The sequence below is a fragment of the Alternaria infectoria genome (genome assembly GCF_024043175.1).
Source record: "Alternaria infectoria strain BMP 0036 chromosome Unknown scaffold_4, whole genome shotgun sequence".
Lineage (NCBI taxonomy): Eukaryota > Fungi > Ascomycota > Dothideomycetes > Pleosporales > Pleosporaceae > Alternaria > Alternaria infectoria.
In genome coordinates, this window is record NW_026250693.1 from 1,560,910 (window position 1) to 1,574,418 (window position 13,509).

The following is a 13,509-nucleotide window of genomic DNA, read 5'->3' on the forward strand; positions in this document are numbered from 1 at the left end:
TGGCCAGTATCGTACAAAGGAAATGGGCAGTATCGGAAAGCCAGTCCGCTATAAAGACTAGGCTAACTCGATCCACAATCGCCGGAAAACAGCCACAGGAGAGCCCTCCTCTGCTATCTCAGATTGTGTCCTCCGAAGGCAACACCATGATCTTGCCTGTGCTAACCGCATAGTATACGTGGTCTTGGCTATTTCGACGCTCATGGCTTCGCATACTGCTGGGTCCATTCCTGGGCTGTCTGGATGGCTTGTGCCTGGTTCTCCTTCCATGCTTGCGCAACGTCGTTCGCGAGAGGGTCGTCAGGGTTGGGCGCGCCCAAGAGAGCCTGGATCGAGAGGAGGATGGTGCGGATCTGGAGCGCGGGCGACCAGTTGCCTAAACATGTTAGCCAGGTCGTCCCTTTGCAAGGTCGGGGTCCACCTACTCTTGAGGACGTCGAGGCAGATGCGCCCTAGACGGTCGATGTTGGGGTGGTAGATCTTGGTGAGGAAGCGAACCTTGGGCGGCGTCATGGGGTAGTCATCAGGGAGGAACAGTTCGAGCTTGAATACGCCTCCTACGAGGCTTGTTAGCTACGACTCGAAGATTGCCGCATGTGCAAACACACCCTCATAAGGAGATTGGCTGGGGCCGTCGATGGTGACATCAAAGTACCGGAGATTGTCATCGTGAGGTGTCGCGCTGATGCCTTGCACACTGCACAGGTGACTGTATTAGTAAATCTACGGAGACTCTTATAGCGGACATGCTCACGGCTCGTTGACCAGGCGCTCGGTTTCCTTGATGATTCGCTTGGGCAGCGACATGATTGAAGGCGGGGCAGGACTCGTCAGGTAGAGGAGGGGTGATCGCGAAAGATATGCTTCACGAGTACGGAGTGCGACAGTCGTTGAAGCCTAGTTGGAGGATGTAAGTTTGTTCCTCCAGGTAAGAGAAGAAGATGCCGCGCCTTCACAGTGAGAGCCACTGCGCTAAACCTCCCGGGCTGGATGTTTGACCTTGCGTAATCGGTCGGGCATGCCACCGACGTTGCCGAACGAGGCCTAGCCCAACAGCCGGCATCTCCATCGCTGGGGAGGCGCGCCAAGGGGCCAGGGCTATCACCAACACCAACACTCTCACCCTCATCCATCGCGGCCAAGTTTGCCAACGCCCAAGATGGCGGCCACAGGGGGTGGGCCATCGTCGGCATTCAAATCGCCAACATTCGACGACGATGTCTTGATAGATGTAGACGAGGACATCGGCGCCGCGAGCATAAGCCCAGCAGGACGCGACGTGGTACTCGCCAGCAAGAATGGCCTTCGCATCATAGATCTGGATAACTTGTGGTCTCAACCCCTCATCATACCAAACCAGTCTTCATGGGATGTCGCAGATGTACAATGGTCTCCCTTCGCGGCACGCGCCGAGTGGATCGCGTCGACCCGAAACCAGCTTGCGCTTGTGTACAATCTCTCTATGCCTTACAACAACAACAAAGCGCCTATCGAGTATACACTACGCGCGCATGACCGAGCTATAACAGACATCAACTTCTCTGCACATCATCCAGACCTCTTGGCAACGTGTGGTGTCGACAGCTTCGTCTTCGTCCATGATCTTCGCAGCCAAAAGGCGCCGCTGAAGCTTGCCGACTATACCGCAGGAGCGACCCAAGTCAAGTGGAACCGCCAAAACGACAAGATTATCGCAAGTGCTCACGACAAATACCTTCACATCTGGGACACTCGTCATGGAGCCAATCCTCTTTCTACCATCACCGCGCACACGACCAAGATTTACGGCATTGACTGGAATCGCAACGACGCGAACAAGATCATGACCTGCTCACTCGACGCGACGATTAAACTCTGGAACAACGTAGGCTTACAAGACAACATTACTGTTCCTCGCCGCGTTATTCGCACTGATTATCCTGTGTGGCGAGCGCGACACACGCCCTTTCCACACGGTATCCTCGCCATGCCGCAACGTGGCAACTCCTCTCTTTGGCTGTACAAACACGTTGATGGCAGCGATCCTTCAACCTTCACCAATGCATCTGCTACAAACTTTCCCAAGCACGCCCCTGATTCCCAAGTTCGCGAGTTCCTCTGGCGCACGCGTGGCTCTACCGAGGACGGGTTCGACAACCGGGACTTTCAGTTGGTTTCTTATGGCACTGACAGGCAACTCATACTTCACCGTCTTTCTTCGGAAGATTTGGAAGCGTGGGTCGGCCACCGTAAAGGCGAACCACTTGTCGAACAGCCCAGCAGGACGCGAAAAGGTGCAACGTATGTTTCATATCGCGATGGGCCTATTCCTACTACCACAAGCACAACCACTCAGGACGAGTTCGGCCCACCTCGCCGACAACGCAAAGGCAACCTTTCCACTCTCCTCCAGAACTACTCACTGAAAGAAGACGCTTACGCTCCGCGCCACCATGACCGAACACATCCTCGGATTCAACATGAGACAATTCCACGAGAAACCATGACGGCTCGCCCGATTCGGCGACATGATCCACGTGTAGTCAATCACATGAAGTGGATTAATGGCATCAAATTCGGGAGTGACCGCCACAACGATATCAATGACCACCATGGTCCCACCAACCATCACGACCGTAATAAGAAGCAGCCATTTCAGGAGCAGAACGACCTTGGTGCAGAGATTGCTTTGGTAGGCCAAAAGTACAAGAAGCTTGCTTTTGAAGAAATCGATATTCCCCGACGACGCATCAAGGTCTCCTTCAGCGGTCCATGGGGTGATTGGGATGCAGTCACAAACGAACCCAGATTAGTGTTTCTTCGCTTCACAATCAACTTCCCAGTTTCCTACCCGAGGGCAATCAAAAGGGAAGAATCGGGCTCCGTTCTTAGCAGGATATCGACTCCTTTGCACATTGAGTTTGAGAGAACGACAGCGGCGATTAGCAAAGAAACCCAAGACGAATTGACGAACAACATGCACCGTATTGCGGAAACCTGCGCAGACCAGCAGCGAGAGGGCCTGGAAGCAGTCCTTTCGTATGCGTTGGGTGAACGGGCTTTGGACGACAGCCTAGACCTAGCCGGAGATGATGACGCTCTCGCAGACCTTGGACCACTGCCTGGCGAAAGCTCTAGTGAGGATGAAGACCAAGAGGGCGAGTTTACTGATGACGTCATGCAGTCATCCCATACTAATGCCAACATACCGCTGCCGGTTCAGTGTACTGCACGGTTCTCGGTAGATGGGTCCCTTGTAGTCGCAAGGATACCCGTAGCAAAATCTATGCCTGGCGCAGATACCTTCAGATTCCAAATTACCAGGAACCTCCGACAGGGTGTTTCGAAGAACGACATCTTCGATTCGTTCGGCCGCTTTACGAATCGTCATCCGGGAGCCTCCGATGGCGCGTCGTCGCCATCCTCCTCCGTTGGATCATGGGAAACATCCTCTACCCTATCTTCCTCGTCCGACTCCCACCATGCAGGAAATTCACATATAGGCAACTTCCAGCCACCGCTGGCTTGGCAAAAATCGGCATCCCGCTTCCAGTCGCGAAACTCAATACCCTCTTCGACTGGCGGAGGAAAGCAGGCGGCTAAGCCCAAGTCGACGGTGTCAATACTATTTTCTGCCACAGATGATCTGGTACCCAGTAAACGTGAACTCGCTGAGGAATATAAGATTTTTGGACCTGGTCCAGTGATTTGCGAGCACAATTCTGAAGTAGCTCGGAAGTACGGCTATGATGATCTCGCGGATATCTGGATCCTTTGCAAACTGATATTGAGTAATGAGGTGCCCTTGGAAATATTACCTCAAAAGTACCGGAGGGACCAAGTTCTTGTACTCGCCCGAAGAGCTCTTACGAGAATCAAACGCAAGGATAGTGGGCTGGACCTACAATTCGACGAGGCAGATCCCGTGGCCAATCCTAAGCTCAAAGCTCGCGTGAAATGGGGACATCACATTGTCGTCACGTGGTTGATACCATCACTGTTCGACCACTTCGAACGCCTAGCAGATACCCAGATGCTTGCTATGCTGTCGTGTATCTTTGCAGAACCGGCTGCTCGCGAAGGTGTCACTTCAGCCATGGCCAAGATGCGACAATCCCAGCTGCCTATGTCCATGGAAGCACCAGCGTTTTCATTGGACTACTTCCCTTCAGTGGATGCTGCGTGGAGTTTGTTCCAGCCCACAATTTCTGTTCCATCTACGCCATCGCAATCGCGTTTTGCAACGCCGGCCAACGAGTTTGCTTGGCAAAGACTGGCCAAGAATTTCGATACGTACGGCAGTCATGGAAGCTCAAATGGCCCGTGGGGTAGCGACCATGTCAGCTCCGAATCTGTTACGCCATACTCTACTGGTAACACGCCTCCAGCCTTGTCCAGGGCGTCTACAATGAGGAGTGCACAGACGGCTAATCACACACCATACGGAACATCGCCAGAGCAAAGTCACACGGCGCATAAAAAAAGCTCCGCTGCAAATTTCGCAAGTGCTGTTGCAGCATTGTCGCGTCCTTTTGCAAACGCAATGTCCTCTTCACCTCCAGTGAGGTCACGCATGGACGATCTCTCAACTTCAGCACCCACCAGTGGTGTTACTTGGGGCACAACCACATTCTATGGAAGCGACTCCCATGATCAAAACAATCTCTCAACCTCACGCTCAAAGCACGGCAAGCGAGCAAGCTTCGGACAGTCAGAGCAAGTCAATGTCAACTACATAGAGGATTCAGATTCTGACTACGAGAGAGTCGAGGATGACGGTGGCGACAGACTAGCGAACTCAAAAGAAAGTGGCCCGTCTGACAAACCTAGAGATGGTGTCAGTAACAGAGGAGGCATCAAGGTCACGCTCAAGAACCAAGATCAGTTCGATGATGAGGCATGTTTCAGTAGGCCACTACTAGACACAAGTAAAGACTGGTTACATCGGGCTTGGCGCGAGCAGTATGCTGAGATGCTGAGCCGCTGGGGTTTGGTTAGCCTACGGGCCGAAGTACTAAAGTTCAATGGCCTTGTGTCATACTTCCCAGCTGAACCACCTCGTACCGGCCTCAAACATGGCTCAGTATCGCTCGCACTAAAGACATCCGCCGACGAAAGCGGCGATGAAAAGACATCAAGACATCTATCTCGAGCTTCATCAACTCTGGTTCCTCCAACACCCATCACATCGCAGATGAAGCGCACACTGGGCGCATCACCTCACCACTTCTCCTTCAACCCCGAAGCAATGGAGTTCCAACCTGGAACGATATCTGGCGGTATATCAGAAGAGGGTCTACCGTCTTTCAACACACTCATCCCAACAGAGCAGTATCTCCAACTTTCGATCCCCGTCCCAACCCCAACGAAGGAGCTAGACGAGAGCGTTGCCGGCCTAGAGACGTCGCCTGGACAGGATCGACTGCAACCCCCACCCAGCAGAGCGAGCCGACCCAGCCTCTCACGAGGCACATCAACCGTCTCAGCTGGTTCATCATGGCGTGACGGACGCTCGCGCACCAATATCACCACTACATCCTCCAAGCCCACTAAAACAGACCCCGTGTACAGTTGCAGTATCTGCTGGATCCGCGTCTCCGGTCTTTTCCACCTCTGCCCTTCATGCGGACACGTCGCACACATGGAGTGCATGGACGACGAGATCGGCATGGATGACGGTGAATGCGTTGTCGGCTGTGGATGCGGCTGTGGCCTCGAAAACGACGATGAGCGCAGCAGGATGGAAGCCTACATTGAAGGCGTGCGCGCGGCGAACGCCGCTGGTATCGCATGGGAAGAGGGCAGCGAGTGGTTACCCAGCGGCACTACGACGCCTGCTCTGTATGCTGAAAGCGCCTATGGTGACTTCATGACGGGCGGTGCGAGTAAGATGGCGGCGATGAATGGTGGCGAGGAGAAGAGGAAAGAGAGGCTGGGTGGGCGCAGTAATGTGGTCAGTCCTACGCCGGCTAAGAAGAAGAAAGGGAAGAAGAAGGTGAGGGCTTCGGGGTTGAGCTACTATTGACTGTAGGACTACGAGAGGAGATACCCTTTTCTTTTCTTTTCCGTTGGTATCCGGCATTCTAGGCATCATGGCTATTCTGGCGTTTGTGTATTGCGCGGCTGTCCATTGACGGCCCATGTACAATCTGGTAATGTAATTCTAGCTGCATTCTGCTCAACTGACCTTGTGCGACCGTACTCTACCCCGCGCCCCTCTGGTACCCTCCACCTTCACTTCTCCCCCGCTTACACATTCGGTTCCCCTCTGGGACACCACGCGCTCAAATTTTCTTCTTCGGAGGATACTACTTAGATTTCTTTTTTTATCACTTACCACGCCATAAACATCCTCAAGCTTCCCATGGGGTTCTTCGACAACGCTTGGAAGGCCTTGGACGGCTTTGGACAGGAAGCTGGAAAGCACGTGGGCGGCGTCGCGCATGAGACCTGGAAACATCTAGACGCTTTCGGACAAGACGTAGGACCCAAGGTTGGTTCTGCTCTCGGAGATGCCTGGAAGCACATGGACGCCTTCGGTCAAGAAGCTGGAAAGCACGTCGGCGGCGCCGCGCATGGGACCTTCATACAGATTGGTGCGTTCGGACAAGATGTGGGACCAAAGATCGGACCTGCTCTCGAGGAAGCCTGGAAACAGGCGGATGCTTTTGGTCAAGAGGCTGGAAAATACGCTGGTCTCGCGGCACAACACACGAAGCAATGGATCAAGGAGCACCCCGGAGAGACCGCTGGCATGATCGCCTGTGTCGTTGCCGCTCCTCTCGGTATCGGGGCTACGCACGGCGTCCTACGCATGGTGGGTTTCACGGCTAAGGGAGTTGCTGCTGGTATGTCATGATCACCTTGTCTTCTATTTTACGCACTCGACTGACAGAATTATAGGATCCGCCGCTGCTGCAGTTCAATCTAGTATCGGAAACGTTGCAGCTGGAAGCGCTTTTGCGGTTCTCCATAGCGCAGCAGCAGGCGGTAGTGGTGCTACACTTGTCAACGGCGTCGCCGCGGGCACAGCCACAGCGATTGCTATCGCTGCTGCGGCTCCTGGCCTCATCAAAGCTATGCAGGAAGGCAAGAAGGAAGTCATTGTCGATGGTATCACGTACGAGATCGAGGACAAAGGAGAGGTAGATTCCTCGCCAGCAGATCAGTAGAGTGGCTGTGGGCTCAGATGGTGATTGAAGAGTGTGAAGATGCTTGGGCACTACATGTCGCTTGAGACTCACACCGCATGTTTCCTTCTTGTGAAAGACGACGTAGAGATACGAAAAAGCTTAGCCTCCTACTGTCTTGTGTCTTCTGTGCGCAGTGCAACCAAAAGAGGCCGGCTCCAAGTAGGTCTGGTCTAGACTCCCTGACGTAGAGTTCCCAAAGCGAGTACGTTCCTACTGCGTGCTCCACGGGATCTCCCACGGCTTTGCGTCGCTCCCGAAACAAGGCTGAGCCGTTCGTGGAGCGGTTCACGGCCGGCTGCAAGGGTTCCGAATGTGGATAGCGTCGATGAGGGGCCTGCACCACGATCCCAGCCAACGGCTAATACCAACTGTCAGCCGTCGCACAATATACTGGACTCGAGTAGCTACCGCCGCATATCACTGAGCACAAGACCTTGAAGAAGAAAATACGCGATTGCGCAGAGTGAAGAAAGATGCTGCAACCGGACCCCACGCGTGATTCGCGAACCCGATAGGTAAGGCGCTAATGACTAGCCGTGCATCTCCCCAGCTTCTTCTCCACTTTAGATACCGCTGCCTTCCTGCTTAGAGATAAAGGGTAAAGTTTTACTGCGCGCGGCAAAATCCTTATATTTACTAATTATTACTTATTAGCTTAATTTACGTACTAGTAAAGCTTAGGCTACCTACTTAGAAGAAGTAGTTTTTTAGATAATTATAACTATTATAATAACTACTACTTATAACTATAGCTCTAGCTAAGTTAATTAAATTTACGCGTAATAAGACTCTCTACTATTTATTTTATTTTTTTTATATCTACTACTCTACCTTTATAGCTTAAAACTAGTTCTATATTAACTACGCTAGCTTTATAAGTTATAAGGTTTTATTTAAATAAGTTATATTTATACTAACTTTCTACTTTAAAGCTTACTCTCTAATTTTTTACTTTTCTACTTATACTACTATAATTTAGTAGTTAATAGGCTAGTAATAATTTATAAGTTTTTTTTTATCTTTTTTCTAGTCTTTTATTTTAAAGCTTATTAATTCTAATTATATTTTTATTCTTTACTTTAAAGTTTAGTATAATATTTCTACTTTTAGCTATAATCTTTAAATTTATAAGCTTTCTTTCTTACTTTTTTAGTAGCTACCTTAAGTAGTGTAGAGTTAGCTTTTAATTTTTAGTTTATATACTATATTCTACTACCTACTTACTTACTTTTTACTTTAAACTTTATACTTTATAAGCTTTACTCTCTCTTCTTTAGCTTCTTTCTTACTTTATACTAACTACTTTACTTTTTAAACTTAGCTTTACTTTTAGTAGAACTTCTACTAGAATTTATAGCTATATTATAAACTACCTTACTATCTAACTAGCTACTACTCTAGCTATTAAGATTTTAAGCACGTCTAGCTTAAGTAGTAATAGTACTAATACTACTATAGATAATCTTAGTAAAAATAATAATACTACGCTTAAAACTAGTAAGAGTATTCTAGATACTATTAAAACTAGTAATATTAAAATTACGTAAGAAAATAAAGAGGTACTTAAGCGTATTAATAGTAATAATAAAGATAACTACTCTATTTCTAAAGGCTTTATTAATTTAATAGATAACTATAGTAATAAAAGTAATACTTTATTTCTATTTTCTATCTCTTTTAAGATTATTCTATAAACTTTTTATAAAAAAGTAAAGAAGTGTAATAAGCTATATTAGTGTAAGAGAAAGTAGTATAAAATAAAGAGCTACACTAGAGTTAGACCTCTTTACACCTTATTTAAAAATTAATAAACTAAGCTATAATCTAAAGAAAAGAGTAAGAATATATATTTCTAGACCTCTAATTTAAAATCTTATTTTTTTTTAGTAACTACTAATATCTACTAAGTAAAATATAGTATAGAGAATAAAGTTATATAAGTAGAGCTCTATTCTTTTATTCTTTTTCTTCTACTATTACTTCTCTTCTATTCTATTTTTTTAGTACGCTTAGCTTTACTTCTTCTTTTTTCTAATATCTCTCTAGCTTTTTATTCTAAAATCTTAGTCTTTCTAGTATCTATGTCTAGACTTTACTAACTATACTACTATATAGAATTATATTTTATAACTATAATAAAAAGACTCTATAATACCTATTCTATAAGAAAATAAGTAGTGTATATATAGCTTATTTCTTCTAAAGATCTTAGAAATTTTACTACTTCTACTAATAATATTAGTCTATACTCTTTAAGAAAAATACCTCTAATAGTACTAAGCTATATATAGTCTACTTTTATAGCTATTTCTTTACTACTACCTTTCTTAAAGCTATCTATATAAAGTAAGAGCTTTATATAGTATACTACTCTAAATACTAGTTATTCTCTAGCTTTACTAATAAAATATCTAAAAGATAGCTAAACTCTACTACTATAATAATAAGCTAATTAAGCTAACCTAGTTCTTTAGTAAGTATACGCTTATAATTCTTACTATATTTAAGATACACTTTAGTAAATTTATAGTTAAGAAGGTATATTAGACTTTTTAGTAGTAAAACTTTAAAATATATAAGAAATATAGCTAATAAATTCTATTCTATAAGCGCTAAATATTAGTAATATCTAGGTAAAGGCGCTATAGAGCTAGATTAATGCGCGTAACACTTTAGAAAGTTACCTTAGTATATACTTTTATTTTTTCTAATCTTTAGATAGAACTTTTACTAATTATTTCTAGCTTCTACTATTAATATTAATAACTACCTAATACTATAAGTAAATAGAAAGGTAGTAAAGATATTAAGAGTAAAGTTAGCTTAGGCCTCTAAGAAGCGCTCTATAAAGCTAGATAGTAATAACGCTAATATAGAGAAGATACTAGTAAAGAAAAAAAGTTATTCTATAAAGACCTATAAGACCTAGAAGTTAATAGAGGTTTAGACTAGTATATATATTATACTTACGCGCTGTTATACGCTTTCTAGAAAGTCTAGTTACTATTATATATATAATACTATAGTAGAAGGTTAGGTAATAAGGTATATATATTTAAGATTAGAATACTAAGTTATATAAAATAGTTAATAGATTACTTTCTTATAATATAATATACCTTAATTTCTATTAATTATAATCTTTCTTATATAATATTATAAAATTTCTACTTTTGTATAGCTAACTTTATCTCTAGTCTTTTAATATAGGCTAGTTTTATATTACTACTAAAGACTCTATACTACCTGTACGCAATTTAGCTATTTTACACTTAGTAATTTTAATAGCATTAATTAGTTAGGTTAAAACTTTACCTCTTAAAAGCTCTTAATTTCTTAGTATATATAAAAAGTATAGAATAATTAGTATAATTACTAACTTTAGAAAAGAGTAAAGTTTCTTATAGAAAGAAACGCGCGTTTTGTAGAAAAAGTATAAGTAACTAAGATTTTATACTAAAAAGCTTAGAAATATCTACGCTAAAGGCGTAAAAATTTTTTAGTAACTATATATAAATGTAAAATAACTATATTAGTAGTATTATAGCTATTACTACTCTAAAAGTTTAATTATTAGTTTTACTACTCTTTTAACTATATATTTTATAAATTATAAAAGTTTTCTAGTAATTATAGTAATGCTGTAATTTTTTAAAGTAACTTTATATTATAAGTTAATTATAAAAAACTATACGCCTACTTATAATAATAGAAAGAGAATATAATAGCTAGTTATACTGCGTGTTCTATAGTATAAGCTTATATTTAATAAGTATTTTATCTATAACTTATATTATTATTCTTATATAAAGCACTAGCTATCTATATATCTTATTTTCTTACACTACTTTAATACTTTAAAGTATAAAAATAATAGTGCACATAATTAATAGAGTTATTTCTCTAGATACTTATTATCTCTATTACTATTACTAAAGTCTAGCTAGTTATAGATACTACGCTATTTTATAGTAATATCTACGTCTCTAGTTATTAGTACTCTTTTATTTCTATTCTTTCTATATAAGAATATATCTATAAATTTATCTTCTAGTAAAGTGTATACCTCTACTACTACTAATTTATTAATCTATTATTATTCTTTATAAGCTTTCTCTATAATCTTCTTCTAAAGTAACTACTTCTAGGTCTCTACCTTTTTACTACGCTTAACTATTCTATAGTATTCTAGCTAGAAGCTATTAGAAGAATAATATATCTTCTATATAATAACTATAGTCTTTTTGTATATTAGCGTAATTATATTAGTTTTTCTAAGAGTTATATACGTTTTGCTTACTCTAGTACTTTAAGTATATTACCTAGAAGTTAGAATCTTCTTTAGTAGAGCTCTTATAAATCTAAGGCTAATAGCTAATTAGAATATTTATTCTATTAATTTATAGTAGTAAAGCTAAGCTAAAGTTCTAGTTATATATAAGAGTTTTAATATTATTACTATAAATCTTCTATTCTCTTAGATATAGCACTATACTAGGCACTACTATAATACGCTAACTACTTACTATAATAGCGCAGCGCTTAAGGCTGTTATAGAAACGCTTTAAAGATATTTAGAGTTCTAGTATTACGCTTTAAGTACCTATAGTAATATACTTAGTATTACTAATATATTACTAGTTATTTAGCGTAAGACTTATTAGTAGTAGATCTACTCTAGCTTTCTAGTATAACTAGTAGTAGAGAGCTGCAAAGAGCGTAATATACTAGTGTAGTTCTATATAGAAAGTAAGTAGCTACTAAGGTAAGTCTACTCTTTATAGTAGTAGTATTAACCTTCTATTATTATTAAGTTTAGGTATAATACTCTTATAAATACTAAAATATTTATCTATTAACTCTTTACTACTAGCTTACTAAAATTATCTTAATAAATTTGTATAATATAAATATATATAGAGAGAATTAGTAGTTATAAGCTCTTCTAGTATATAGTAGTATATATTCTATCTAGCTAGGCGCCTTACGTAAATATTAGTATTATAATATAATTCTAGTGTTTTTATAGAGAGCTTCTATATATAAACACGTAGGTTATAAAGTCTTATCTTATAAAGTAGCTATAGGCTATAAATTCTGCTATAGCTCTATATATCTCTCTTATATTAGCACTAATATTAGTATTTTCTATATTTTAGGCTATATCTATTAGCAACGCTACTACTATATAAGGTAGTAGTTGCTATTTTCTATAGACTTATTTTCTACTAGCTATAGTTATAAGTGTAAGTAAATATATAGTTAAAATAGAGAGAATATCTTATTTTATATAAGAATTTTAAACGTAATATCTATTAATAGTACTAGAGTAGCTAAGACTAGCTAAAATCTAGCCTATAGCTAATAGTCTATAGCTATATTTTATATTAGAACGTTAGTGTAGACTCTAAGAGCCGCTAAGAGCTTAGCCTAGCTAGGTACACTTAGTACTTAATATTAATTAGCTAGTAATAATAAGAATTACTAAATAAAAGACTAGAAATAGTAGTACTATAATAAGAAGGTTAAAGTCTAGAGTTAATAGAAAGTAGGCTCTTAGGTCTATAGCTTCTACCTACGCTACTCTACTAATACTTATAATATATTATACTAGTATTACTTTCTAAAAGCTCTAAAATACTAAGAATTATAACTATAGTCTAATACTTTTATAATCTTATTTAGACTATTACCTATAGCGTTAGCGCTAATAGAGGTAATATTTTAGATAGCACTAACTTTAAGGTTACTAAGAAGATAGCTAAATAAGATTAGATTATTAAGAATATTAGAGCTAAACCTAGTAAAAACTTAAAAATAATAAGTAATTAATAGGCTGCGCTCTTTACTAGCGTCTAGAAGAATATAAAAGAAGTCTATACGCTGCGTACCTATAAGAGCTATACCTTATATATAATACTTTTCTTATCTAGACTCTTTAGTTTTAATAAGTTTATAGTTAAATTATAAAACTAAAAGCTTTTATAAAGTAGTATTATCTATCTAAGTATTAAGATATTAGTAGGCTCTATAAGTATACTCTATAGGTTCTATATCTTTAGATCTACTTTAGCTATAGAAAGAAACTCTATAGTCTTTTAGTAGATATAAGAGTTTTAGTGTATAATAGTAGTATTAATAAAGTAGATAATATACTCTATAAGAAGAGCTAACCTTTTAGATAGTCTACTACCTCTACTATATAAGCTACTACTACGTACTACTATATTTATAAGCTTAGCTAGTCTAATACTATATATACCTAAAATATTAATAGCTTTTAGTTAGAAAATCTATATAACTTAAACTCTATCTAGCTATATATATAGTCTCTTAA

At 40.9% G+C, this 13,509-nt stretch overlaps 2 protein-coding genes across 2 annotated transcripts; one reads left to right on the forward strand and one right to left on the reverse strand.

Moving 5' to 3' along the window:
- Positions 1-200: 200 nt before the first annotated feature.
- Positions 201-807, reverse strand: UBC13 (Ubiquitin-conjugating enzyme 13; the record flags this gene model as incomplete). Its single annotated transcript, XM_051494920.1, has 4 exons — positions 201-376; positions 426-557; positions 609-697; positions 755-807. The coding sequence occupies 4 exons, from the start codon at positions 805-807 to the stop codon at positions 201-203; spliced, it is 450 nt and encodes a 149-aa protein (XP_051355213.1).
- A 352-nt stretch (positions 808-1,159) lies between these two features.
- On the forward strand, positions 1,160-7,151 carry J4E92_003524 (uncharacterized protein; the record flags this gene model as incomplete). Its single annotated transcript, XM_051494921.1, has 3 exons — positions 1,160-5,974; positions 6,392-6,827; positions 6,883-7,151. The coding sequence occupies 3 exons, from the start codon at positions 1,160-1,162 to the stop codon at positions 7,149-7,151; spliced, it is 5,520 nt and encodes a 1,839-aa protein (XP_051355214.1).
- Between the last annotated feature and the right edge of the window lie 6,358 nt (positions 7,152-13,509).